The sequence below is a fragment of the Mycteria americana genome, chromosome 3 (genome assembly GCF_035582795.1).
Source record: "Mycteria americana isolate JAX WOST 10 ecotype Jacksonville Zoo and Gardens chromosome 3, USCA_MyAme_1.0, whole genome shotgun sequence".
Classification (NCBI taxonomy): Eukaryota; Metazoa; Chordata; class Aves; order Ciconiiformes; family Ciconiidae; genus Mycteria; species Mycteria americana.
In genome coordinates this window covers 130391370-130418661 of record NC_134367.1, presented here as the reverse complement: position 1 = coordinate 130418661, position 27292 = coordinate 130391370, and the positions used below count along the sequence as shown (strand labels likewise).

The following is a 27292-nucleotide window of genomic DNA, read 5'->3' as shown; positions in this document are numbered from 1 at the left end:
AATTCCTGTGGGGAGCTCATTTCATGGCATGCGACCTTCAGCTTGAGTAAAGAGTTGCAACGAGGAGCTGTATCTAGTTCTGTCTGATAACAGCTCTATAAGGCTTAAGTATTCTCACTGTAAATGAAAGATGAGGCGAAAGCTGAGGTGGTGCTGGCTTTTGGTGATGTAATGTGACCTCGCACAAGCCGCCCCAGTGGAGGGATCAGATTGAGACGAGGGTGGCTGTGTTCGTACCTTTGATTCCCAAATGTAAACCCGCTCACTGAAGTGCCTCCTAAACGGCGGCATGGAGAGGCGGGGCCGGGGCCCGCTAGCATGCTCTCTTCAGGTGTGCCTGCCGCCGGCGGTGGGGCGGCCTCGGCGCCGACAGCGGCAGCTCCGTCCCTCCGGGCTTCCTCCGAGCATCCCCTCGCACCCTCGCGAGGCCGCCCGCAGGAGCAGCCAAGGGTACGTGACTGCCGGCCCCGGTGCGGGCGGGAGGGACGGGCGGTGCCCGGCCGGGCCCCCTCGGAGCAGCCCCCGCCGGGCTGGCGGCCGGCCCGGGCGGGCGGTGGCGCGGGCAGCGCGCGGCAGGTGGCGCCCGCGAGCCGCGCGGGGACAGCGCCGCCCTCCCTCTCCCTCTCCCCCCGCCCGCACGTGGCGCGCGCCCCGCTGAAAAGCCGCGAGCCGCTCCGCGCCCGCCACTGGCGCCGGCAGCGCCCGCCCGCTCCGCTCCGCTCCGCTCCTCTCCTCCCGCTGCGGCGGAGCCGGGCCGCCCGCCGCGCATCCCGGCCCGACCCTCCCTCCGCCATGGTGCGTTGGCTCGGGACGTCGCATCCTCCCTGCTCGGCGCGCCTGCATCCCTCAGCCGAGCGGCGTCGGTTACCGTGAGAGGCACCGCTTCCAGGGCCGGGCAGCCCTGGCGCAGCAGGGAGGACGATGCGCACGCTGCTGCCGCTGACCTGTTGAAAGAGCCGGGCTTGTTGGGGTTTCCTTTGTCTTGGTCTTTTCTTTTTCCTTTTTTCTTTTTTTTTTCCCCCTCTCGACGGGGGAAGTTTGCTCCCCAGAGTGTGGCCCGGCTTCCTCCACACCCTTTCCTCCTCCTCTTCCTCCTTTTTTCCAGGATCCGCTGCCTGGGGCCAGAAGTGATTTCCCTCGTAACCGCCAGCCCCGACCCCAGCCCGGCCCCGCCGCCGCGAGCGCTGGAGCCGGGGCCACCCCACCCTCCCGCCGGAGCTGCCCGCGGGCTCCGGGCTTGCCCTTTCCCCTGCGCACCGCGGGGCGGCTGCGGCCGCGGCGGGGGGGCGGCCCCGGGAGGGCTGTAGCCCCGTGGCGGCGGGGTGGCGGCGGCGTGCTCCCGGGCTGCCGGGCCGCCACCATGTCGAAAGTGGCGGCGGAAAGTTGCGGGGCGGCGCCGGCCGAGGACTTGTCCAAGGTGTCGGACGAGGAGCTGCTCAAGTGGAGCAAGGAGGAGCTGATCCGCAGCCTCCGTCGCGCCGAGGCCGAGAAGATGAGCGCGATGTTGGACCACAGCAACCTCATCCGCGAGGTGAACCGCCGCCTCCAGCTCCACCTCGGCGAGATCCGCGGCTTGAAGGTAGCGGGGTGGGCGGGGTGGGACCCCTGAAGTTTCTGCGGTGTCTCCGCGTCCCCCGCCCGTCCCGCCGGGAGCGATCTCATCAGGTGGATGGTCTGGGAGGAGCCGTTACCGAGAATCGCATGAAAAGTGAACGAGGACTGGAGTGAATAGCGTTTGATCCCGCTTAAAAATCGAGTGACCGGTTAAGAGATGACCAACTATTCAGCAGGCTGTGGAGCACAGCTGTTGTACGCTCTGCCCCAGTATGCTTTGGGTTGATGAAAACACTTAAGTCTTGTCACTTTAGTGTTAGACTTCATTGGTCTTTAAGTGAGGTTAAACGATCCTGTCTAAAGTGCACGTGAAAGAATAGTGTGCAGAGCTGTAGGCATTCAAAAGGTTTTGTGTAGCTTATGCTATTTTCTGTCACTATTTTAAGATGACTTGCTCATCTGTCAGGCAGTCTGGTAGGCTGCTGGAGAGAGCTGGTCATTTCCAGGATGCAGTGCAGCGTATGGCAGGTGATGGCAAACCCTTGGGCTCAGTTTCGGGATGATCAGAACCAATCCCTAGCTTATTGTCTGACAAAGACATCTGATAATGCATCTCTGATCAAACCATTTTCGATTGCATACTTCTGCAGACTACAGTGAGAGGCAGACCAAGTCTGTAATGACTTATCCCTTCTTAATTTAACTCTTTGGTTGGATGAAAAGCATAGTCCCTAATGTTTCCTTCCCAATAGCGAGGATTGGGAAGATAGTGTGACTGCTTGCAGATAATTACCCTGATGTAGCATGTACACATGTACTATAGAGCTAGAAAGTTATCTCTGGCTTGTTGCTTTGAGAAAGGCCATTCTTTTTAGGAAATTCCTTCAGTGAGGTGAGGTTGGAGGGAAGGAGAGGAGAGACAGAGATGCAGTGTGGGCTTCTGAATTGTTACATGAGAGTACATTAGAAGAGAGTACTTGACTTATAGAATGGCTTTAAACAATTAAATTATTGAGAAAGTGTCTTTGATAATAGTATGGCATAAAATACATAGCATGTGGGGGGAGACTGTTCCTGTCTCCCAAGTTTTCCTGTTCCGCGAAGTATGAGTGTGTGTGTGTCCCCTTGCTCTTTTTGACATGTGGTGTCTGGGGCTAAAAAAGACCAATCAATGATAGTATTTTAGTAAAAATAAAGCCTACATTTTAAATGTAAGTGAAATTACAACAATAGTATCTTTCTCCTGGTTATGTGCAGAGGTGTTGTGACATCATACAGATTTATGCATCATCCAGATAAGTAACAAAACACACCAAGTTGTGTAGGAAGGAGTGACAAATTCCTCTCTCAATTCTGAACTCCTTAAGCGATGTTTAACTTCCACCTTTTGTTCGGATGCCTCAGCTGGAACTTTTAAAAGGAATTTGGCAGAACGGGATTTTGAGTCCTGTGTTGGTGTCCGGACATCCACCTCCTTTGTCCTGTGTGAAATAACTCATCCATGAGTAACAACGACCAGCCGTGCCTGGATTTGGTGGATGGGTGCCTCCTGCTTCTGACTGTTGAATTGTGGGCTTCCACTCAAACTCTTTTTATTCCACCATGGGGTCATTTTAAATATCTCTCACCGGCACAGATTTTTAAGGATACCTTGTAGCTTCATTGAGATTTCTCCTTTGTCACATATGGGTTGAAACTGGTCAAGTTCAAAGTTATTTTGAGGCAAAGATCAGACAAACACATGCATGCATGCACACAAATCCAGTGGAGTTGCAAAAGCTTCCGTTTCTTAAGAAACAGTGCTAAAATGGTCTTTCCATAAGGCTAGATTTTTAACAATTGTGGGTAATCTCTACTTGTAATACTATACATAAGAAGGAATGAATATTTAGATGGGAGAAAGATAAATATGGTCGCAAGCCAGTTTAGTAAAATTAGTAGGATAAAATACTGAAGATGTTTTCTTTGGCATATTATTCTGCTGTAGTAATAGCTTGAACATTTTTGCTTCAGACTGTTCCTCACTTAAAGAAGGGTATGGAATCACGTACTTCATTTTGTTAGGAGTGAAAATTCTATTAAAGCAAATTGTTTTATTTCAGAGTGGTTAAAGCAATTCTGATGAAGTGATGACTGACAAGGTTCTTTTATGCAAATCTGAAACAAAATCAAACAAACCCCAAATATTTTAAATCTCTAAAAAGTTCATCTTTATATGTGAATATGCTTTAGGGAATAGAGAGTATAAATGTTAATAATTAATTACTTAAGTGAGATCACAATTTCTGATGTACCTTCTGGTTTTATTCAGCAATAACTCTCAGGTGAATATTTCTCAAGGGAGTGAGATCATCATGAGAGTGCTTATGATCTTTGCCCAGTTTGGGAGCTAAATTATTCTGATATTTAGCATGAAAATTAATTAAGCACCTGAAACTTTTACACTGTGTCAGAAGTTAGTCTTTGAACTAGATTCAAGTTCAATTTTATGAACTTGAACTATAACAAGATTAGCTTCATGTTATAGTCACTTTTTACTAGACAGCAGCTTTGTTTCTTTGAAGCATGATGCTGTTATAATGTTCCAGATCTACACACGCAATTATTTATGCCTCACTTGAGTGCTTAGGTGATGGGTTTATAGCAGTGCTGTTCGCTGGCTTGTATAACGGTAATGGTATAATGTTAATTCTTGTAGACACTTCTCCGTCATGATTATCTTTCTTTTAAAGGATATCAACCAGAAGCTGCAAGAAGATAACCAAGAACTGAGAGACCTTTGCTGCTTTCTGGATGATGACAGACAGAAAGGCAAGAAGGTGTCCCGTGAATGGCAGAGACTGGGCAGATACAGTGCTAGTGTTATGCACAAAGAGGTTGCCTTATACTTACAGAAGCTGAAAGAATTGGAAGTGAGACAAGAAGAAGTGGTTAAGGAAAACCTGGAGCTGAAAGAATTGTGTGTGTTGCTGGATGAGGAGAAAAGTGGTGGAGCAGGCAGCCGGAGTTCTATTGACAGCCAAATCAGCCTGTGCCAGTTAACTGCAACGAGTACTTACATAAGAGATGTCGGTGACGGGAGTAGTACTTCCAGCACAGGAAGTACAGACAGTCCGGACCATCATAAACATCATCCAAGTACTAGTCCAGAACATCTTCAAAAAACTCGGGGGGAAGGAAGCCCTGAGCATCAGAAACACAGGAGTATCAGCCCAGAACACCTCCAGAAGCCTAGGAGTTCTGGCAGTCCTGATCATCACCTGAAAGGACCAAGTCCAGAACATCACAAAACCATTGTCAAAGCACCTGAACAACAAAAGCACAGCAGCAGCAGTCCAGAAACTATCCCAAAGCATGTTTTGAGTAGTAGCCCTGAACACTTTCAAAAGCAGAAGCCTGGTGGTAGCCCTGAGCATCAAAAGCACAGCAGTGGCAGCCCAGATCATCTTCAAAAGCACACACCAAGTGGAAGTACAGAACATCTCCACAAAGTGAGGGGTACGAGCCCTGAGCATCTCAAACAACACTATGGAGGGAGCCCAGAGCATCTCAAACATCTCAGTGGAAGCAGCAGAGAAGGTACCCTCAGGAGACAAGTAACAGATGACCTATCACCTCACCACAGAAGTATATACAATGGAATGAATGGTGGGTCAACATATTTAGTGCAAACACGCTTTAGAAATTACTAAGGTAGTTTCAGTGCTATTTCAACTGTTTCTGGAAAAGGAATAATGTTTTATGTGAAATGAAAGGTAACAAGTCTGGTGTAAGCATTGTTCCTTTAGCAAGTGAATTAACCGGAATGAATATACCTGTTTGTCCATCCAGCAGGTGTAGGGTGGATTAAAAAAGTAGAGGAAAAGTGTGTCTTGAGTGTTGGTGTAAGGTATCAAGAAGCAGCTCTTGGCCTTGATCCTGCTCTGTGGTTGGTAGATGTAAACTGTTTGTCCCTGGGTAGATTTCTGTTTACATCAGAGAGGAATTGCGTGTGTTTCTTGTCCTGCCTATATTTGAGTCAGCAGAATGGGGGTGAATGTCTCCAATTCCATTTCTACATTCCCAACCTACCCTGTCTGTAGCTTTAAAGATTTTTAAAGTTCCTGTTTATTGATGGAAGGCTTCTTATATCCTTTTCCATAAACTTTGGAAAAGACCCCAGATGAAGAGCTACGCTCAATATAAAAGAATCTGATAGCTCCTAAAGCTTTTCAAAGCCTTGAGTTTGCATGTGTTTAATTATAACAAATTAAAAATTAAGGAAGATCTTAAGGGGTTTTTTTGTGTGTTGTTATCGCTGCATTTTAGAAAGATACCCAATAAACATGCCTAGCTTTTAAGAGCTGTGTGTCCTCACTGATTGAAATTAATTGCTCTTTTTTAAGATAGGCACAATTTAAGTATTGTATTATTTTGAAAGACAAGCGGTTACCACAATATTGAAATTAATGAAATACAGCAAATGAAATGATTAAAAACAAAGTTCAAACATCCTACTATGCTGTAGAAATAACTTTTTATAGACTTAGCAGAATTTCTATAGTCTGCTCCATTTTGTTTCTTCTATGTGCTTTGAGATGTTTTCATGAAGGAAATTAGCGTCATAGTTGAAAACCCATTCCTCAGACCTTTACACTTAGATTTGAAGTCAAGCACTGACAAAAGTGAGGATTTTGCTTTATTAAGTTGTCTTGGATGGAGTTCATGTGTTTCCATTTTATAAGCAGCTGTGAGAAGTTGTGTTGACATCGGTGGAACTGACCACTTGTTGTTGGATCTGCTTGTGAGATGGAGGAGACAGTGAGCTCTGTGCCGAGTGCTGTCCTCATCATTTATCACAGTGCGCTCTCACATCGGTCCATTTACCTATTGTGATTAACTTACAGAATGCCTTCAGTTAAGATAACCTGCTCTGTAGTGGTAAATCCAGATTACTTTCAGTGAAATGCGTATTCTTGACAGGGCTGACGAACCCCGAAGTGGTAAGTGTAGAGACTTCTCTTTAATGATGTTAAAATGATTAATAAGATGAGTGTATGACAACTGTGTGAAGATGTGTAATCAGTTATAAAAGTTGGTCTTACAAAACTTCCATTAAATACTGTATTTCTTTCTCCATTCAGTTCTTTCTGTTTAAAATTGACCTGACTGTAAGTAGCGTGAAGTACGGAACCAGACTTCCTAAAAGTGACTTCTTACTTGCACTCATGATGTTCATTAGTCCAGTCACTGGTTATGTAGAAAGGAGATCTAAGGTTTTAAGTATATATTTTTAAAACTCACGCACAGACAAATATATGTTTTTTCTGCTCCCAACATGGTGGGCTTTCTGATTTTTTTTTTTTTTTTTTTTGGTCCAAATAGTGTTGTTAAGAACTCGGCCATATTATTAACAGTGCAATGAAAGCATGTTGTTACTTTATACCTCAGTTGACTGGCATCCTTTGTGCAGAGTATTTCAACTATCTACAATTTGGACTCGGGCCACAAGATGCTGGAGAGGGCAGCTGGTGATTTGGGAGTCTGTTTATTGACTTTAATCAGAGCTTTGCCTGTCCTACACTTTATATAATCATTTTTGCAGAGGACTTTTCTCACTAGTAAGTTGTCAAACCTCTTTTCTTTCGTATTTATATAATTTGATGCAAGCATGAGGTTTAATTCTGACATTCATCTGACCTTGGTCAGTGGTAAAACTCTTGACAGCTTTGCTTTGAGGAAGAGGCCTTAAACTTCAGGAAAATACTTGGTCTTCACAGCAAGGCTGAATCATTTGGCGTTTTTTGTGTTTTGATTTTTGCCAGCTGCTGTAAAGTTGTGGAGAAGAACAGTTAATATGGAAGTGGTAAAAGTGCTGACCATTATCACTTGTTACTGTTGTGAAAGTAATATGTAAATCTTAATTTGCATGTTCTGTGTATACCTGTATACATGAACCTGCCAATCGAGTGTAGATGGGGAACTATGCATTGAGCTGTAATGAAAATCCTGATCTCTTGTATCCATTGTAAGGAATGGTGAAATTGTGAAAACATGAGTTAGAAAATGGCATGGAAACCTGGCCCTAAACTCTGATGAGCAGTATAAAAGTATGCTGTTTTCAATTCTTATCCCAAAATTGTGTAGTAAGTATACTATATCATGTTGGTGGAACCTAGTTTGTTTTAAAATTTGGAGTATATCTAGCTCATAGATGTTTGATGGCACATCTGTGTGATTGTTTTGCAGGGCACTTCTAATCTTATTGCAGTACTTGTGGACTGTCATTTGAGCAGCAAGAGTGAAGTGTTTGTGATCCTAAATGACGAATAGCAGAGACTAATATCTTTTGACTCCTTTGTAAATAAAAGAATAATATATTTTAACTATGTAATCAGAACTTGCCAGACTCAGTACAGGCCTGTCCTATCTCCCTTGGTCTTGACTCTGAATCTGGTCTGAGAGGAGAAGGTATTCCTCTGCACGTCAGACCTCATTCTAAAAAGTACTATACTGTCTACCTGAAATTGCTGTTCCTAATTGGAAAGCGTGTTTGCAAACAGCCTGGCTATTTCTGTTGAAATGAGAGCTTCCATATGCTGCTAACAGCTCCCATTTACCTGGAGTTCTGGTCTTGTCAGCACTTGCGTGACCACAGGGAAGCAATGTATTCAGTGCTGTAGCGTTATCTATACCAGAACTTTGACTGTATGTAAAGACGCGGGGAATGGAGTTAGAATATTTGCAGGTTTCTGACAAACTCTTAAGCTAAAGTTAAAGCAGTTGTAATATAATATTACAATGCTATCGGAAATATGATGTGTAGCTGTAGTCTGCTTTACAGGATATGGTATATGCATTAATCATTTGGGCTTCACGCATATTTTGAGCTGTCGTGAGGTATGTGGGAAGTTACTTCAGTCTGAAGCTGTCTTTGGTCCACAGGCACAGCTGAAGGAATAAAGGATGAGGTGATAACATTTCCTTTCATAATTCTTCTCATTTTCTATGCTCAAAGGTTTGATCTTAGTATTTTTTCTTGTATGACATGTCAGCTTTCATTTATAAGATTTATAAAGCTTTTAAAAAAAAAAATTACTTCAGGGTTCTCCTACATAGTTTTCTGAAACGGGTGTCCTCAGCCTTTGGAGTGACAGAAAATGGGATATGAGAGCTAAATTTGGCTTGATGTTTGTTAATTGAAAACATCTGTATTTCATTTTAAAGCCTCTAACCAAATAAAACATGATAACAATCTTTTGCTGTGATCACACCTAAACATTCTGGGTAATGAGCACAGAGGTATTTGGGATAGAAAGATTGTTGAAATTAGAAGACAAAATACCAGCAGTAAAAACATTTTAAAGAGAACATTTATGCAACCTAGAATAATACATGACAATTTAACTCTGACACAAATATGTGGGGTATAAGTGCCTCTATATAAATTAATGTGGTTTCAGCATTTGCAATCTAAGTGGTGTTTTTTATTCTAAGCAATTTATTGTAAACTTTCTATTTTAAGAAGTCTTTTGTTTTACTCTGGGCTTTGACTTCTGCGTGAAAGGAAAGTATCAGAAGTCTTTCATATGTGCTTTTCGCTTCCTGCTGAGGTTATTAATGAAGAGAAGTAAAACTGCTGACTAGCACTATATGTACTGCTGGAGGTGTGAGGATTCTTACAGAACAAATGCAACAGCACCTCTCCTTGAGCAAAGGTGTTTGTAGGCTAAATGGAGACTCAGCTTAAATTCTGAACAGTTTCTGCTATAAATGTGCTTCTTATAAGGAAAATAAAATACTGCATTGAGTAAAAAGAGGAAACTGCAGTATGACTTCGGAGAGAAGAAACTTATAATAATGTTACTGAGTTAAGTGATATCCTCTCTGTGGAAATAGCTCACATCCTGCTGGCCAAATAGTGAAATGATGTCATGTTTTGATGTAGGTTTGCTTACGTGTTATATTTCTTAAAGTAGAAATGGAAATAAATAATTTGCCTGTCATTAATAGCAGTGTACAATACTTTGTGTGTGACTTGAGCTTTCCTGATGGCACCCACCACTGTACATCTGCCACTGGGAGCCTGATACAGCATTACTTACTCTCGAGAGTAACCTGTTGTATAAACAAAGGCTACAGGATTGACAGAATTTTTTGCTTGCCAGTATGAAGTAATCTACTATTTATTTCAGAAGTTTATTATTTTAAGTGTAGAGCTCTGAAACTTCATGTCAATCTGAGTCTTTCAATTGAATTCCATAGGTTTTATGTCAAACTTGTAAATTAGTTTTAGTTATTACACACCTTAAGAGAACTGGGGCATGATATGTGAATATGTATGTGACTAGAGCATACTGCATTTATCACCAAACTAATTTTTAATCGAGTAATTTATCAAGTTGAAAATGTGGCTTGTAATATCAAAACAATGAACCTACTAGAAACTCATGTTGTAGGGCTTTTGCGGGAAGTTTATGCTTACGTATCCTTAACTTCACTGACAAAACCAGTTTTGGTTTGAATGTTTTAGTATAAGGTAGATCATCCTTCCAGCAAAACTATTGATATGTTAATGGGAAGACCGGTGCCTCTCCTTGTAAAGAACCTTGCCTAGTTTCAAACAGTTATATGGATGTTCCAGCACTCTGGTTACTGAAAAGTTCAGTGGATGATCAAAGCGGCAAACAGACTGGTGCTGACCACACAGGTTTGCTTCTATCCCTGTCTATTTGACACTAGATAGGCAGTGGCACTACATGTTACAGTGGGAGGTATAGAAGGATTCAGCTGAACAGCCTCTCTTGTTAACAGGACTATGAATACCCCACAGCCACATGCGATACACAGCACTTTCTGTGAAGTCACTACTTCCAAGTTTTATACTGTTTCCTTTTTCCATTGGGTTGCATGTCCTGCTACACAGATGACGTTGTTTTGCAGTAAGGACTTGATGCTAATTCAGTCTTTCTTTGATGGAAGCAATGACATTTTCACTGCAAGAATCAGAGTAGAGAATATAGATATATTATCTTTAAACCATCACCGGTATACCGCGTTTCTTTTGGAACAAGGTCTGTTAGTCTGTGATGGGGGTGTCTGTGTTAATAAGGTGGGAGGGAAGTGGTGATGACTATATAGCTTCTGCCAATGAGTCAGTTACTCATTTCCCCCAGTTCATGTGGCATACCACAGTTACACAGAAGCGCTGATATAGCCCATTCAGTATCTCTCCCTTCAGACCTGTAAATAGTGCCCTTATCTTCCAAGCATTTAACCGGTACGAAGTGGAGGTTAGCAGCTATGCTGGCTGGCTGATTAATTTGAGATGTGTGGCCGTATCTCTTGTTTTGAGTGTCTGTTGGAACTTCACTGACATTTGACCACAGACCTCCAGAAGTGAAAGGCTAACAATAAATCACAGTGCCATTATTGACTGTGTCTTGACAAACACTCCGCAAGCCAGCGCTTGTGCACATCCCCTGACTCTACTAGTGTTACACCTGGGATGGATCTGACATACTGATTTTTTTGTTTTGTTTTGTTTATTTCATTGTATGTTTTTTAAAATAATGTATTTTCTGAGTAGTGAGTGGGAGTTCGTTTCGGTATGTACTGAAGACAAATAGAAAAGCTTATTTATTTTTCATGGTGATTGGGTCAAGATGCAAGACATTTACCGTTACCTCCGAGAGCTCATCAGGAGCTTGCACGGCTGTTAGTGTTGTCTGCCTGAAGTATGTGGGCAGATTTTTATTTTATTTTATTTTATTAGTGCCAGAATGGAGAGTCCTCACATTAAAGCATTGTCTGAGTCCTTGCTTGGAGACCTTCCTTGGACCTTTAACCTGAGGACAGGACCTCGTGTAACATAGTCCTTTGCACAGCTTTCTGAGTTACAGTGTTATGATTTTATAATAGTAAAATATGTTTTTAGAAATATTACGGTGATTAAATTGTCAAAATCTCTGAACTCTGGCAGTTATAATGCAGAGTTAGAATATTATAATAACTCTTGGTAAGTGCTGCTTGCTTAAGAACTTCAGCCTTGTAGGGTATATTATGTGTGTTAATCAAAGGGTGTCCTGTCTTTTCTGCTCTATCTATTAATGGAAATTTTTTTTTTTTTTTAATTTTATTAGGAAGTTAAGAATGGAGAGTGGCTGCAGGTTGTGCAGGGATTGGAGATGAATGGGTTAACAATTAGGGAAGAGCATAGCAGTCAGAGTGTGGGATTAAAATTTTGTACTACCATTCACACACAAAGTGCATAGACATTGGTGGGTGTCAAGGACAGTGAGGCATTCCAAATTATAGGGTATTTAATGAGGTATAATAAAGCTTTGTGTACATAAGAAAATGACTCTAGCAATGAAAATTCATTGGCTTCTGAGCTAGTAAGTCATGTCTTAATTAGTAAACTGAAGCATAGCTTATCTTAGGTCTTATTGTTATATACAAAGATATAGAGTTACTGAGAGAGCATTGAGAATTATCTTCAAGTCATGATCTTGATATAAATCTTGTCTGCATGTGCTTCTTGAATAGTTAAAGGGTGGGCTCTGTTAAGAGAATCAGCTAGGACTGAAACACTGAGCTGTGAATTCTGCTTAATGCAGAAGGAAGTACATCTTAATATACCACATCCATACTTGTGAAAAGATTAAAACCAAATTATACAGTGCTTGTGGTATGATCGATTTTACCACAACCTTATACTTGAACCTGTAGGAGTCCACTGTGTAACCATCAGCGTTCTTGTCTGTCTGAAGATAACTGCGGCATTAAGCCTTAGTGGAGAAAAGGGGATAGAGCACTGTACCATGGAATTTGGAGAAGTATTTTAATAGGATGCCCGGTTGTAACTAAATTCTTAAGCCACACTGGCAGATTTAGCCAGACCCTCATTGCTGTGAAATGGCAGAGAGCCCAACAAGAGTTAAAGTCCTGAGATGTATCATATGTTCCTTTGGATAATACAAAATCAAAGATAATATGAGAATCCTTGGTGTTTGGGAGAAGAGATCTGATTCATTTGGTTTAAGACGAACATCAGCTTCTAAGTAATAGAAACTGAGGGTGAATTTCGCTCTGGTCTGTTGTTCTATTGCTGTTAATGGCAAAAGTTTTTGTGTGCCTCTATCTAAAACAGCTGGTCCTGGTCCCGGGGGCGGTGGGGAGGTAAAATACTAATTGATACTAAAAATACTAATTAATTGATAAAAATTGATACTAAAAATACTAATACTGATCCAGTGTGGCAATTTCTAATTTCTGTAAGGTAGTTCTTTTGGTTATTGTTCCTCTTTACGTGGATGCAATTTTTCCACACAGTCATTCTCCAGCTGTGGCTTGTAATGTTCCTCAAGGACTTAATGTGGTCTTCACTGTTAGTGCAAACTTGAAGTACTGTGAAGGGTTTTAGTAATGTTCTTTGGTTCCTTTATATACATGAATTAAGAATCTTCTATAATCTTTGGGGCATTCACAATCGAGAAATCTAAAAGCATATTTAAGTAAACGAGGAGGTAAATCCACCCTTCTCCCTTTCCCCTCTTTGTGCTATTTCTTCTTTTGAAATCTGATCACTTCTGATGGGATTTTTGGCCAGTATCATAACAGAAAGACACCAAACAAAATGAGAAAAAGGAAGGATTAGCCTGGAAGAGGCCTTGGGCAGGGGGACTGAAAGACAGTGAGATATACTAGTAATAACAGTAATCTGTTTTGGAGGAAATTAATTATACAAGTATAATTAATATTTGGAGGGAAGGATATCTACTAAAGTCTTCCTTAAAAAAAAATAAATACACTAATGATACTAGTCTGTGCACATTTAGTGGTTTTGTAAAAATTTTTTTTTTTTTTTTTTTAGTACTTTTAATTCTGCAAGATACACTAAAAGGAGTCAGGATCGTGATTTGAGATCTATCCATGAGCATTTGGTACACAGCATGAAAATGTTTGCAAATTTATTGATTGTGAATGGGAAAGCTGCTATCTTGAGCTAGGCTGTCTTAAAAGATGAACAGTTATGTGAAGGTTGTGAATAACAAATAGTCTTAGTTCAACTTGTCAATTCTGCTGTACAACTTCTGGCATATTTGCATTGTTTCTGTGCGTTCTTGGGGAGAGGAAGGAACCAGCAGTTTTGTACCTGTGTACTTCAGCAAGTACCTGTTTCTTCAACCCTTTTTTTTTTATTTGCATGATTTGTGTGAACTTTGCACTGAATTATTACAAATATTATCTCAGAGGGGGAAAAATGGTGACAAGGTTTGTAATATTGATTTGTAAAAGTCCATATAATAATTTAAGTGGTTATTTAGACTAATCAAACACAGTACTCTTCCAGCACTGTCAAGAGTAAGAGAAATGTTGTAGCCAAAAGCACAGGGAGCCATGTGGTCATGTCGTGATTTAACCCCAGCTGGCAACTAAGCCCCACCCAGCCACTTGCTCACTCCCCCCCCCCCCCCCCCCCCCCCCCCCCGCCCCCGGTGGGATGGGGAAGAGAATCAGAAGAGTAAAAGTGAGAAAACGCATGGGTTGTGATAAAGACAGTTTAATAGGTAAAGCAAAAGCTGTGCATGCGAGCAAAGCAAAACAAGGAATTCATTCACTGCTTCCCATGGGCAGGCAGGTGTTCAGCCATCTCCAGGAAAGCAGGGCTCCATCACGTGTAACGGTTACTTGGGAAGACAAACGCCATCACTCCAAACATCCCCCCCTTCCTTCTCCTTCCCCCAGCTTTATATACTGAGCACGATGTCATATGGTGTGGAATAGCCCTTTGGTCAGTTGGGGTCAGCTGTCCTGGCTGTGTCCCCTCCCAGCTTCTTGTGCCCCGCCGCCCTTCCCAGCCCACTCGCTGGTGGGGTGGGGTGAGGAGCAGAAAAGGCCTTGACTCTGTGTCAGCACTGCTCAGCAGGAACGAAAACATCCCTGGGTTATCAACACTGTGTCCAGCACAAATCCAAAACACAGCCCTGTACTAGCTACTGTGAAGAAAATTAACTCTGTCCCAGCCAAACCCGGCACACCCAGCCAAAACCAGCACAGGTCAGTAACAATACTGAATGTCTTCTGAAGTTCCCTGTTTTGGTACTTCTTCAAGGTTACCCAAATTATTCCAGAGCTTTTATGCTTGTAATATCAAACTTGTCTGATTTTGTCAATAGTGAGATACCTCCTTCAAATGTTTGGCCTCAAAACTCACTGGATTTCTCTCACTGCATCTGTTTAAGTTCCTGTGAATTGTGAAAATTGCCTTGATCAACATTTGCTGTAGGCTTGTGGAACATGTTTTGTAACTTGGATTCAAAGAAAAAAACAGATATGCTTTTTACAAAGGTTACAGGGCCGATTCATCACTAGGTAGCTCACATTTATATGAAGTTCAGATAAGCCTGGAGAAAAGCATTGATTGGTGATCCACATCCTGTCTCGGTTTCTCAGTCTATTTTTGTTTTACAAACAAATCTTAATGATGTTAAAAATCCATCTCATGCTTTTTGTGGTCTGAAAACACTACCGATGACATTAAGATGGGTCTCTCAAAATACTGTTTGATTATGAGAGAGAAAAAGAACATTTCACTGAAGGCAGCTGAATACATCAAGCACAAGCGTATGAATGCTGTGAGGGAGAATCTGAAAATTGGCTTAGATCCTTCAAAGTAGTTGAGCACTTCACTCCTCATTGGGCACCTGACTTGCACTGAAATTGGATGCCCAGACAGAAGCAAGACGCTTAAATGTCCATGCTCTTGCAGTGCTCTGAATGAAGTCACTTGTCTGTTATTGTCATTCATCTTGCTTGCATCCATTTTAGGATTTTTTGTAACCTGAAGTTAAATTTTGAATTTTAAGTTTTTGCAATATCATTAGGTCCATAAAGGCAACATGAAAGCAAAGCGTTCCAACAATATTTTTTTTCCTAACCAGCTCTCCAACCACCAAGACCAAAGGCTCTGCAGTCTTAACTAAACAGCAGAAGATACCAGAATCTGTGTCTCCTCCAGGTACAGGTGCTAAGAACTTTTTGATTTATTCCTTGTTGTTGGAACTTGACACCTGATCTACACTCCAATCAATAATGCTGAATGCTACATTGTGACTGCTTGCAACTGTAGCATGTGCAAGTATTTTGGAGGACTAGGAGGACAAAAAGCATCTTGAGCATATTAAAAGGAATCCTAATTTCAGCATTAAGGCATTGGTATTTGCATATTTTACCTTCTCTATAGAAGTAATAAAATGGAAAGATTTCTTAGCCTTTTAGAGTGTACTGGAAAGTTGTATTCAGGCTGATAAAAATGAATTGCTGGATTGCCTGACAGCATGGAAGTGACTGATCAGACTATCTTGGAAGCTTGGATCTCAGAGTTTTATCCTCTCAAGTCACTCCACATCATCCTGGTTTTGTCAAGAATGAGTTGGACAGTGCTAGCTCCTTGTATCGATCACACTACTGCAATTACATCCAGTTGTAGACCCATGGAATACTGAAAAGATACTTGGGGAAGTCCAAAAAGAGATGTAGCACAAAAGGACTCGCTTGACCCTCTTTAATGATAACTCTACAACAATCCAAATTAAACAAAGTGTATTGTACTTAAATGATAAGTCAAGGCTTATCAGCTGCCACCTGGAAACGTCTACTTCAGGCACTGAAGCTAAGAGTCAGTTTCCTGGGCAACATATTCTATTCCACCTCTGTTGCTTGATGGTGTTTTTATTTTATTTTATGTTATTTTTAACTAATAAAATCGACAGAGTTGATGCTGATATCAGTTTGGAAGATGGATATTTGAAGGATTAGTGAAGAATGAATGAGAAATAATTTCTGTTTGCTTTGAAAGCAGAATATCTGTTGAATTTATCAATATGAAAAGATCTATACTTTAAATGTAGCAAACCTTGGCTCTGTCTGCTTTGTGTTTGGTAGAGGTGCACTTAGCAGATGTATTTTTCAGTTAATTGATGTTAGATATCAATCCTACATGTTGCTTAAACCTACTGGGAGATTTTTGGATATTCATTGTCTTTGTTACAGGAGAAACAGGGTGTTGACTGTGAAGATGCAGTCAAGTGACACTTGCTCTCAAATTTAATGTTTTTAATTAAGTGCTTTTAATACCCCCAAAATTTTGTTAGATTTTAATTGATTTGTTCTTGCAATATTGCTCAGAAATACATCATGATGCATAGGAAGCAAGAGGCTCTTGAAACTCATGGGAAAGGATCTGTAATGGAAGATGAAAGTGATTAGTAGATTTTCACTGCCCGGAGTGAGAAAAATCCAGATAATATTTGTATTCTGTTTATTAGGAAATGCTGTTTCCCAGGGAACCAGGAGCATCTTCATTCCAAACACTGAGCCTGACTGTGTCTCTGTTTTTACCCATCAGTGTAGTATTCAGGTGCCTCAGGAGTGTGAATAGTCGTGCTAGTTGGATGATGAATAAACCAGCCAGGTGGTTTACTCATCTAGCTAGCATGACTGTTGATACAGTGCTTACTAAGTGCTAAATTTGTGTCCCATTATATCTGGTGAAGCACAGTGGGAAAGATTCTTTGAGAGACAGTTTCTTTGCAGCTCCAGAAGTCTGATCAGGAATCTGGAGAGCATAAAGCTGAGAACATTCTCAATTTTAGCCACATCCAGAGACATTTGTTGCATAAGTAAAGAAAGACATTTCGACAAACATAGATTTCTCTATTTTAATGGTGTAAATCAGAAGTAGCTCTTTGACCTACGGATTGCAGGCCCAGTTCTCTTCTGCATGTAAACAGCATCCCTTTAGCAATCCAAATGTGTTTCTAATTCAGGGCTCAAGCCAGCTGCAAATCTGTGGAGGTCGAGGGACGGATGAGATTGTAGATCTTGGCTTGACATGATGCTGACTAAGCTCTCATCTGTGGGCCTGTCTACTTCCAACTCTGTCGGTGCTTATCCTCCACACCCTGCAAGATGTGGCCTGGTAGCTGCAAACCAGTCAGCTGGGCTAGAGGCTGACTGTGGGGAGGTATGAGATCTTAGTGATAGCTAGTCAGATAAGGCTTGGTATCAATTTTATTGCACGCAAGTTTGCTTATGCCTGTTCCTGTAGGGTGGGGAGTACTCTGAGAGATCTGAGCATCCTCTGCCCTCCTCAAAGCCGAGGTGCACTCCTCGTTGCTCAGATGGCTCCCTTTGCTTTCTGGTATGGCATCACTGCAGTGGGGTCATCAGATCTTGTATCCTGTTATCTCGCTCTGGTTTTGTGAACACATGTTTTTAATTGTGTATTGTGTGGAAAACTTAACCCTCAAACACAAAGCTGAACTCTGAAAAACCCAAACCCAAGTATATATCAGATATGAAAGCCACCAAAATAAATGTTCAGTGATATCTATTTTGTGTGTCTGTGGTATGTTTAAATTTTGCTGAATTCATGAACATCTGGCGGAGGGAAAGACTGAAAATCTCTAACATATTGGTCATCGGATTAATGACATTTATGCATCTTCTGGAAATTGCCATTGCAGTATGTCTGTTCTTTTCAGGCCCAATCTGTTGGGCCAAAAACTTTTGCTCTTCATGCTGTGTAAGCTTGCTTCTGTGCTTCAGTGAGTCCTGAGAGCTTCTGAAAGGTCCAAAGCAAGTCTGTGATCTCAGAGGTGGGGACTGTGGTACCAGCCAGGGGAGCTAGAGGTGGGGAGGACATTGCTGTTTTTCTTTGCTCACTTGGTTGCTGTGGAAAGCCATCAGAAAGTCCTCTCCTTGCTCCAGCTTCTGACTGTGGAGTTTGAGCCTGCAGAGGCTTGTGGATGAGCCTTGCTTGACAGTTAGGAGGTAAAGCAGCTCTGACTAGAGAGCCTTGGCTTTTCAGCTGGAGATGGAATAACTCATGGCAGTTGTAGTTCTGGAGATCTCTCATGTGTTGACCAGGATAGCATCGATGTGTGGAACATGCATTGATTTACCTGTGTGAATACAGCCAAGATATCGATCACACAAAATCAGAAAAAATGGCTTTGTGAAGTTGAGACCTTGATGTGCACAGTGAGCTATGGATGCGCTGTTAACCTGAGTAAACTCTGACACCTGTTCGTAGTGCCCAGTTACTACTTAGAACTTTTTATCAGTAGTTCTCAAAACAATTTACCAAGGAAGCAAATATTGTGATCGTCATCTTGTGCGTGAAGAACAATGGGCTAAACAAATGACAAGACAGGATTAATCAGCCACCAGCTAAACCTTAAATCCAGGTTTCCTGAGTCTTAACTACTGATTATTCCATTAGCTCATACCACTTTTCTAACAGCTTTTTTCTTAGATAAGTTTGTTTCAAGTGTGGTGTAAAAATTGGGGCTGAGGTTACTCACATGCCTAGAAAACACCTTTATGAACAATTAGCTTGATACAAACATTTTCAATGTGTTTCCTTTCAAAATCAACTTTTAAGGCAATGTTTCCTTCCTTCCTGAATTTCCTGAATTATGCGAACCAAGCCAGTGGGGAACAAAGCTATTTTTAATTATATTTTGTGTGTGTGTGCAGCAGGCGTATTAAAAGTTGTTAATGTACCTTTTGCATTTACAGGGGTGCTTAAAAGTGTCTTTGCACATAAAGCGATTTACAATTAATCCAAACTTTGAGTACAAATGAAGTGCTGTAATAGCTTTACTAGAGGAAGCTGTATTTTTCTGTCTTGTTTCTTGTGGCCTGTTTTTAAAGTTGCAGTGTAGTTGTGTAACTGTAGTTGTATTCATTTGAGAAATCAAGATGCTGATTTGAATCGGAGGCATGGTCAGCTCTCAGCTGGGGATTTCACGTTGCTAACCGGTACAATCAAAAGGCGTATTCATTTTTCATCAGAATAAAATTTCAAAATGAAAGCTCTTATAAGCTCAAAAAATGAGCAAGACAATATTTTGGCAAGATGGTCGTTTGGCCCTTAGTATCAATCAATAGCGTAGCATCTCGTGAATATGCCAGGGAACAGGGGAAGTAGTACTTAGCAGATATAAATCTCCACGAGTCTCAGTCTGAACATCTGTGTGACTTGGCAGATGTGGAAGATGGGAACTTGGTGAACTAGTGTATTTTGACGTTTTTTGGCTGAGTGCCGGTCGACTCATTTCTAGCAGGTAGGTGGTTGCTGCTGCTATCTATCAAGTCCTGCAGTCTGAAATGTTTACTTAAAGTCATGTGAAGCAGCGGCTGTGTTTGAGGGAAGACTGGGTAAAGGTTCTCACTGTCTGCCCAAAGATGGAGGTTTCCTGCACAAAGTAACTGTAGCAGAGTCATTTCTAAAAATGTTTATGAATGGCACCGATCAGAATTAAGTCCAGGATTTTAAAGCTTCGTAGTAATGTACACTCAGTGGGGAATCAGGCTTTGACATTTAAAAATGACAGGCTAAACATTTCCAGTCAGTGATATGTGATGACAGGACTACAGTAACAATTCTTGTTATGAGTAGAAAGTTACTGCAATTACAGCAGCTTCCTGCCATGCTAAGTAGTGAGTTTTTAATGGCACTTCTTATGATGAAATGTGGTCTGAGTGCAATTTAATGTTTCAAACCTGTGCAGAGATTAAAGAGACGTTGGTACTGTTGCTATTTTAATCTTACTTATAAACTAGAGCAAACACCAGGTTGTGTGTCCTGAGCATGATTTAGCAACCTGTTAGTCTTTTAATTATCTCCTTCCTAATTAGATTGGTCTGATTATTTGGTACTTGAAATAAGTGCATATTTTTAAGTTCTCAGGGCAGCAGCTTTTGGAAAAAAATTCATTGCTTCTCATTTTACAGGCATTTTGTCTTTCATGCTGAAGTATGGGAACATATGGTGTTACTTCTGATGTAGCACTTGTCTAAATATCTTTGCTTGTAAAATTTTCTGCAGAGCCATATAATTTTCTCCTGTAAAAACATTCCTAATGTATTTAACTGATTTTATAACTACAGCATGGGATTATCATGTTTTTGTCATTGTAAACTTTTATTGAATGTAGGTCAAGAAATTAAACTGTGGGCTCTAAATAAGAAAAATGAACAGTAAGAGGTTAGAAATTCAAAGAGACTAGTAAGAAATATAATAGTGATAATTGCATAAAAAAGAAAATAGTTTATCAAAACATTTCCCAGCTATTTTGGAAGGGTCAAAATAGTATTTTTATTTTTAAGCTGAACTCTTGGGATATCACTGACAGTCAGTAGACACAGAATCCTCTAATACAGCATCCGGAATACTCACATGGTAAGTGGTTACGTCTCATGTTTTGTGTTCAGTCTAATGAATGCACTTTTCAAATGATGGTGTTTCTTCTGCCTGAGCCACATGAAGCTTGAGTCATGAACATACATAAAAAATGTAAAATAGCAACACATTCATCTATATACAATGAAGGGAAACTGAAAATGTTTCTGAGACTGAAGAATTTGGCATAGCTGGAAAAGTTAGAGGAGCAGAATAACTAGAATACTTTTGTATCTTGCTAGACTGTTATCCAGCATGAGAGATGATTAGCAGGAGGCTAACTGGCCTGTTAAATAAACTTCTTTAGAAATGAGCAAAAATATTTCTCTCAGGGAATGATGCAGATCTAAAACTACTCTTCTTACATAGCGGTGGGAAAGCAAGGATTCTAATTAATGTGGTCCTTCTGAAGTAAAGTAAGTTGCCAAGATATGGGTGTGATAAGCATCACCCATATTACCTGCCACTCTAGGAAACGCTCTAAGGTGTAGGGCTGGTGCCAGACTGATGACGGGGTCTTGTGCTGCCCTGTTGCTTCCCAGCAGCTTGAGTGCACATAAAGGTGGAATTGGGCAGACTTTGGAAGACAAGCTGCCAGAAAATATCCTAGCGTGTCTTCTAGGCATATGGGCAGGTTGTATTACACCACCTGAAGCACCTCTTGCTACTTAGAATAAATGACCGCTTGCCTGTTTTAGACTCTTGTGTGCTGCTACAGAAATGCACGTGTGTGCGGATACGCGTGCTGTAATCTTTCTTCTGAAAACAAAATGACTTGCCGTGTTGTCATGTTGGAGATGCTGATCTAGCTAATGAAATCATTTAGGGTTTGGTACTGCTTTTGTTTATGCAGGTGGCTGACTTTATACACTTGCACATTCTGACCGAGTTCACAGGCTTTTAGAAGCAGGGTAGTTTTTTTTAAGTGGTGCCATGGAAATATGAGCTGGGACTTAGAAATTTATTCCAGGGGAAGCAGGCAGCAATCCCTTTTTGCCCATAATGTTCTGATCTGAAGGAAGTCTTGCAACTTTTCTTTCAAGAAGTTCTATTCTTCCACTGTCTGCTTTCAATAAGTTTGATATTTGACATGGAGACTCTCAGTCCAGGTTTGAAGACAGTCAAAAAACCACTGTGGCCTTTCTCTCCCTGGGGCACTGCCTTCATTGATCACCTCAGGGCTGGGCTCCCGCCCTCACGGAAGATGCGGTAGAAGCTGCTTCTGCAGCTTTTAGTAGCAGTGGAAGCATGTCAGGCTCTCTCTCTGCTTTGTTGGAAACACTGAACCAAGTACAGAGCTCTTGACAACCCATATACCCTGTAAAACACTACAAGGGATGAAGCATCTTCAGTCTCCAGGAAAGGAGAGAGAGTGAGCAGCTCCACCAGCCACGCTCAGGGAGCTGGAGCACAGAGGCAGAGAGCTCTCTTCCCCAGAGAGGTTACAGGTGGAGTAGCAAGCGCACAATTGCTGGAAGCGGAAAGGAAAGAGAAGGACGAACTGAACAGGATCTCCTTTCTCCTCACTCCTGAAACTGGGTTCAGAAGCTGATTGCCATCTCTGGGGAAATGTCACTCAGATATGAAGGTAGTGTTGTAGCTGTAATGGGAGCAGGCTGTGTTTGATGCTGGAGGTTTGAGTCGCACCCTAGTGAGCACAGATGATAAAAGTTGCTCAGAAGAGAATTTGTAGTTTCTGAGGGGTTTTGAGAAAAAGAAACTAGATGAGGTTAGACAGATTCAGAGTTATATTAAGGAGTGCATAGGTTGTAACGTGAAGGACTCTGAAGAAAGGAAAACATTGAAGTGAAGGACTCTGAAGAAGGGAAAATGTCATAATCCAGTTACCCAAAGTTGGATTATGGTGAATTTGCACTGTTTTTTAACAGTATGCCTGCTTCCAGAAAACAGAGGTGCAGGAGAGCAGAATTAGATTATAGGGGCAAGCAGAGCCCCAGCATTTGCAAATTTGAAATGGTAGGAAATTATGTAGGTAATGACCACCTATATGTCACTTTTTTGTGGGTGATAAATATAATAATTGAAGGGTTTTGTTAATGACTATGCAGTTTTTTAGTCAGTCGCAGATATCAGTTTGATATCCATTCCCCCTCGTTCTGCTATCAGATGAAAAATAGGAGATTTATTATAGTATCTGCCAGCCACGGTGTAGCTGCCATCATGGTAGTGCTCATCCTGACCGATGCATGGTGGGTGCTCAGGACTTTTACTTCCGTAGCATCTCTGAGCTCCCCATGGCTTTTGGTGTCTCGAGCACTTGAAGGTGCCTACTGCAAGTCTTCTCTTGTGATTGAGAGTGGAGAAGTATGACTGCAGCTACTTTAGCAATTCTGGCAGTTAATAGTGTAGAAATGTAAATTTCTTTTTATATAGCCTGTACTCTTCTACCAGAGCTTTCTGTAAAGCAGGACTCTTCCCCTGTGTATTGGAAGGCAGAAATCTTTCATTATTAAATATTCAATTTTTCAAACAATTGCTGCCATGGCATTGGTGAGAAGTCTGTGTTAGTTGACGAACTCTGCTACTAAATGTGAGTTTTCCTATTTAAAAAGGAGAAAGCAAAATATATTTTCTATCCACTTTTTACTAAATTAATCTTAACGATTTGTGAAAGTTATTACTGTGAGTCCTTTGATGATTATTGCTGTTGAAAAAGCAATTACATTGGAAGACCAGCTAAAAGTCTGAGATTAAAAACTTCACAGTGCTAGTTTCTCTATCAGTTATACAGGGCAGAGATAGTCTCTTGCTACCTTTTATAAACACAGTTTAGACTATTTGCGGACAAGAACGGAGGTAATCCAATTACTTGGATTCTCAGTTTTGCTGTTAAATAGCTAAGTTGTTATCTTTCTATAATTTGTTGCTTCAGCAATATATATTCTTAAAAATTAGCCAGCCATCTCTCTTCAAAGTGCAAAATCCATTGCACCTGCTTTAATCTGGTGGGATTTGACTGAAGATTCAGTGGCGAAGTTGGACAGATTCAGGAATGTGGCAAAAGTGGCAAAGGAGGTTGAGTCCAGCCGTACAAGAGGTTCTTATGAAGACTTTCAGCGGAAGAGCCAGATGGCTTTCACTACATTGCTCCTTCAGCATTGCAGAGCTGCTTGAAAGCTTAGTGATGTGCATATAAGCGTAATCAGAATGATCCGTCAGGCCAGGGACAATGCATGTTACTCTGAAATAAAAAAATAGCTTAGTAGATAGGTTTGGTTGCAGTCGTCTTAATGCATTGAAGTTGCAGTTTCAATGTGTATAGCCTTATACTTTTGGCCCTGAGTTGTGGGCCAGTTGTGGCCCAGCTAAATTTACAAACAGCTCTAACCTAATGTGCTGAAGTGATGCTATTGTCTTCTGTAAGCTTTTCTGAGTGTTCCTCCTTTTAAGTACAGAAGCAGCATTTGCTGATTTAAAGGGCAAAGTATTCTTCATTCAACTTGGCAGTATAAGAAATCATGTGGTTCAGGGAGTCTGATGCACACTTAAAGTTCAGACCATGTTGATAAGTAAACTTCAACTAAATCTGGGTTTGGAAACTATGCTTTGGGCATTGCAAAAGAAATGTTGTGTAGATCGAAGTCATAGATATTGTTGACCAGAATCCTCAAAAAGAAGAATGGTCTGCCCTTGTTTTCTTACACAACACAAACGCAGCTGAGAGTTGGGTGTGCGACTACTATCTGCCATTGTAAAACACGATGTCGTCCTCTGAGTGCTGCTTTAATGCAGTACTTAATTAATGTTTTCTGTTTGGGTTATGTTTTGTTGCCTTTTATACATTGGGTGCAGCGTAGTAAGAAATAGGCTTAATTTGTTTTGCTTATTGGTAAAAGATGTGTTTTCTACCTCTATATAATACAGTTTGTCAGATAAACTCGGGATCATATCCAGACTTGACGTGACTTTTGTAGTTTCAACAGCACTGTGCCTGTTCCCATGAAGGCTGACTTTGACCCGTACCAGCACTGAGATGTATCACTGCAAATCTGACAGTGACTGAAAAGATGAGACTCTTCTAAAATGTTTGGTTTTCCTTGATTTATTTTTGGTAGTGGGTGATGTATTATTCAGAGTGAGACAGGGACATAGGAATTCCTCCTAGTTCCTCTTGTTAGTCCTTGTCTAGCAGCTGTTTAAATGACAGAGTGGTGTCTGATTAATATGGCAGCATGAAGTTTATGGCAGTATGAAGTTCCTATGGGTGCCTGTGCTTTAGCACTTGGCAAAAAATCTCAGATTAACTGAATGGGGAAAGAATCTGATGATTCATTTTATGCGTGTCCATACATGGTAGCATTTATTAATTTAGGGGGCCACTTGTCTTATTTTAAATCAAATAGAAAATGTTCACTCAACTGCACAAATAGGACTATCCGTCTGTATACCTATTATCCTATCAGATTAATTAAAGTAAAAGCAGTGAATTAACTTCAGTTACAAAGGCTGCCATGCATTGCTTGATAATAATTTAATTATATGTTACATAGATATAAGGGACCATATAACTAACATATTAAACTACAAATTTTTGGTCAATCGTTATGAGTTTTTGTTTTGTTTTCAAGATTATCAAGAAATTTAGCTAAATAGTTTTACAAAGGTAGTATGTTTGAAAGCTTTCTTGAATAATTTGTAATGCTTAGTTTTAACCTTATGACTATTTCTAACTATAGCCTTAAGTATCATTAATCTCTCAATTTGTCTAAATGGTAATTCTGATAAATTTAACATGAACCAAAGGTACTGTGGGATTGAAAACTTTCCTGGAAGGTCACTGAGAAGAGAAATAGATTACTTTGGTTTTGGTGGGTTTTTTTGTTGTTGTTTTGGTTTTTTTTTAATTGCACAGAGCTAACATGAAATTGCCTTTTTGTTTCAAAAGAGTAACCTCTGTCTGAGGCAGAGAGAGCACAGAGTAATCCAGTGCAGGTGCCTGGGGACTGCCATCCCACTGCCAGCGTATTTGGTGAAAAGTTAAAATGTTAATCAGAGAGGATTTTTGTATTTCCAATGTCATTGTAAGGTAATACATGCTTCACAGGAAAATGTATAGATGTGGGTTACGTTCACACACACCACACCCCCCCTTCCTTCTGGGCAGTATATATGCTTTTGTACAAAACTCCAGACAGGATGTGAACCTGTTTGTGGGAAATTCTAAATCTGTTTCAAAAGGATAGGTCAAGCACAAGAAGGTACACAGTGTGGTAACGTATATTGTTATATTGTAGCTATACAAATAAGCTCAATATTCATATATACAGGCTGTCTGAGATTCAACAATAAGAGAGAAAGTAGAATTAATACAAGAGTGTTGCCAATCTATTACTGTACTGAGGGCAGGAAATTAGACCTGCTCTCTGCAATAAATTAATGTTGTGAAAGTCTATGAGACATCCTTGCTCTGTGCATCAGGCTATATCTAATGCTCAAAAGAAGAACTGTATGTGAGTAGCACTCAAGCTGCTATGTCATGAATTGTGATTACATTTGTGGAGATTGGAATAATTTTTTGCCTGTTTCCTTTTGACATTGCTTTGGTGACAGCTAAGGGCCAGCAGTGTTTGCTTGCTAAATAGATAATGGTAGACTACTGACTGTTCTTGAGGAAATGCAGATTTTAGTCACTGATATATTAAAATTACCGTGAATGTGATTTTGGCTATGTGGTTTAGAGCTTTTTCCTCTTAAGTCAAGGAATTGCATGAAGTATTTCACTGCTTTTCAGGAAAATAGGACTAGATGGTGATGGTTGCTGTTGAAGCTGTGGAGAGTTGTACAGGATTGTGCAGCCTTTAGATGAGGTTCTGCTATGCTGCAATTATTCCTGTCATCACTTTAGGTGAGGTTAAACTCAGTGGAAATACTTGCGTTGACTCCTGTTTCTGAACAGTTGGCCTGTGAATAGGCATATGAAGAAAGTCATATGAGCAGGCCTTACCTAGCAGTGCAGAGTAAAAGGACAGGCAAACAGAAATTTGTGGTAGGTGCAAAGCTTTATAATTCCATACAGATGAAAAAGGTGTTTCTAAATTTATCAGATACTTTTCTCTTGAAAACTTTGTTTTTCTTAATATCTCAGATTAAAAAAAGCCAAGAGAGTTGTCTTGGGTATGCTTTGGTAGCTTCTGACAGTGACAGTGTGATGAGCATTTCAGATCCCAGTGCTGTGACCTTGTGTTCATCACAGTAACAGGCATGTTGAAGCGATAAGCCCAGAATCTTGAGGGTAAATCGGCAGAACTCTGTGAATTCATTGAACGTATCTTAACTTTAGATGTTCTGGTCCTTAAGTATCCTGAATGAAAAGAGCATAATATGCTTTTTCAGTCACCCCCTTTGCTAAAGATGTAAAAAAGAAGAGAAATCCATATACAAGTATATTCTATGTTATTTCTTACACGCACACAGGAGAGAGGTTCAAAGTAGAATCAAGAAAATACTGAACCAGGATTTTTGGGCTTGTATTCTTGCCAAACA

At 40.9% G+C, this 27292-nt stretch overlaps 1 protein-coding gene across 3 annotated transcripts in view; it reads left to right on the top strand.

Moving 5' to 3' along the window:
• The first annotated feature begins 999 nt into the window (after window positions 1–999).
• CCDC85A (coiled-coil domain containing 85A) overlaps window positions 1000–27292 on the top strand; it is an 82750-nt gene continuing 56457 nt past the window's right edge. Inside the window, exons 1-2 of one of the 3 annotated variants that reach the window (XM_075496986.1) lie at window positions 1000–1579; window positions 4287–5202. In XM_075496986.1, coding sequence (XP_075353101.1) covers window positions 1361–1579; window positions 4287–5202 — 1135 coding nt within the window. In that variant the 5' untranslated portion in view covers window positions 1000–1360. The remainder of the gene's footprint in view (window positions 1580–4286; window positions 5203–27292) is intronic. The other 2 variants (XM_075496985.1, XM_075496984.1) reach the window with 2 other exon arrangements.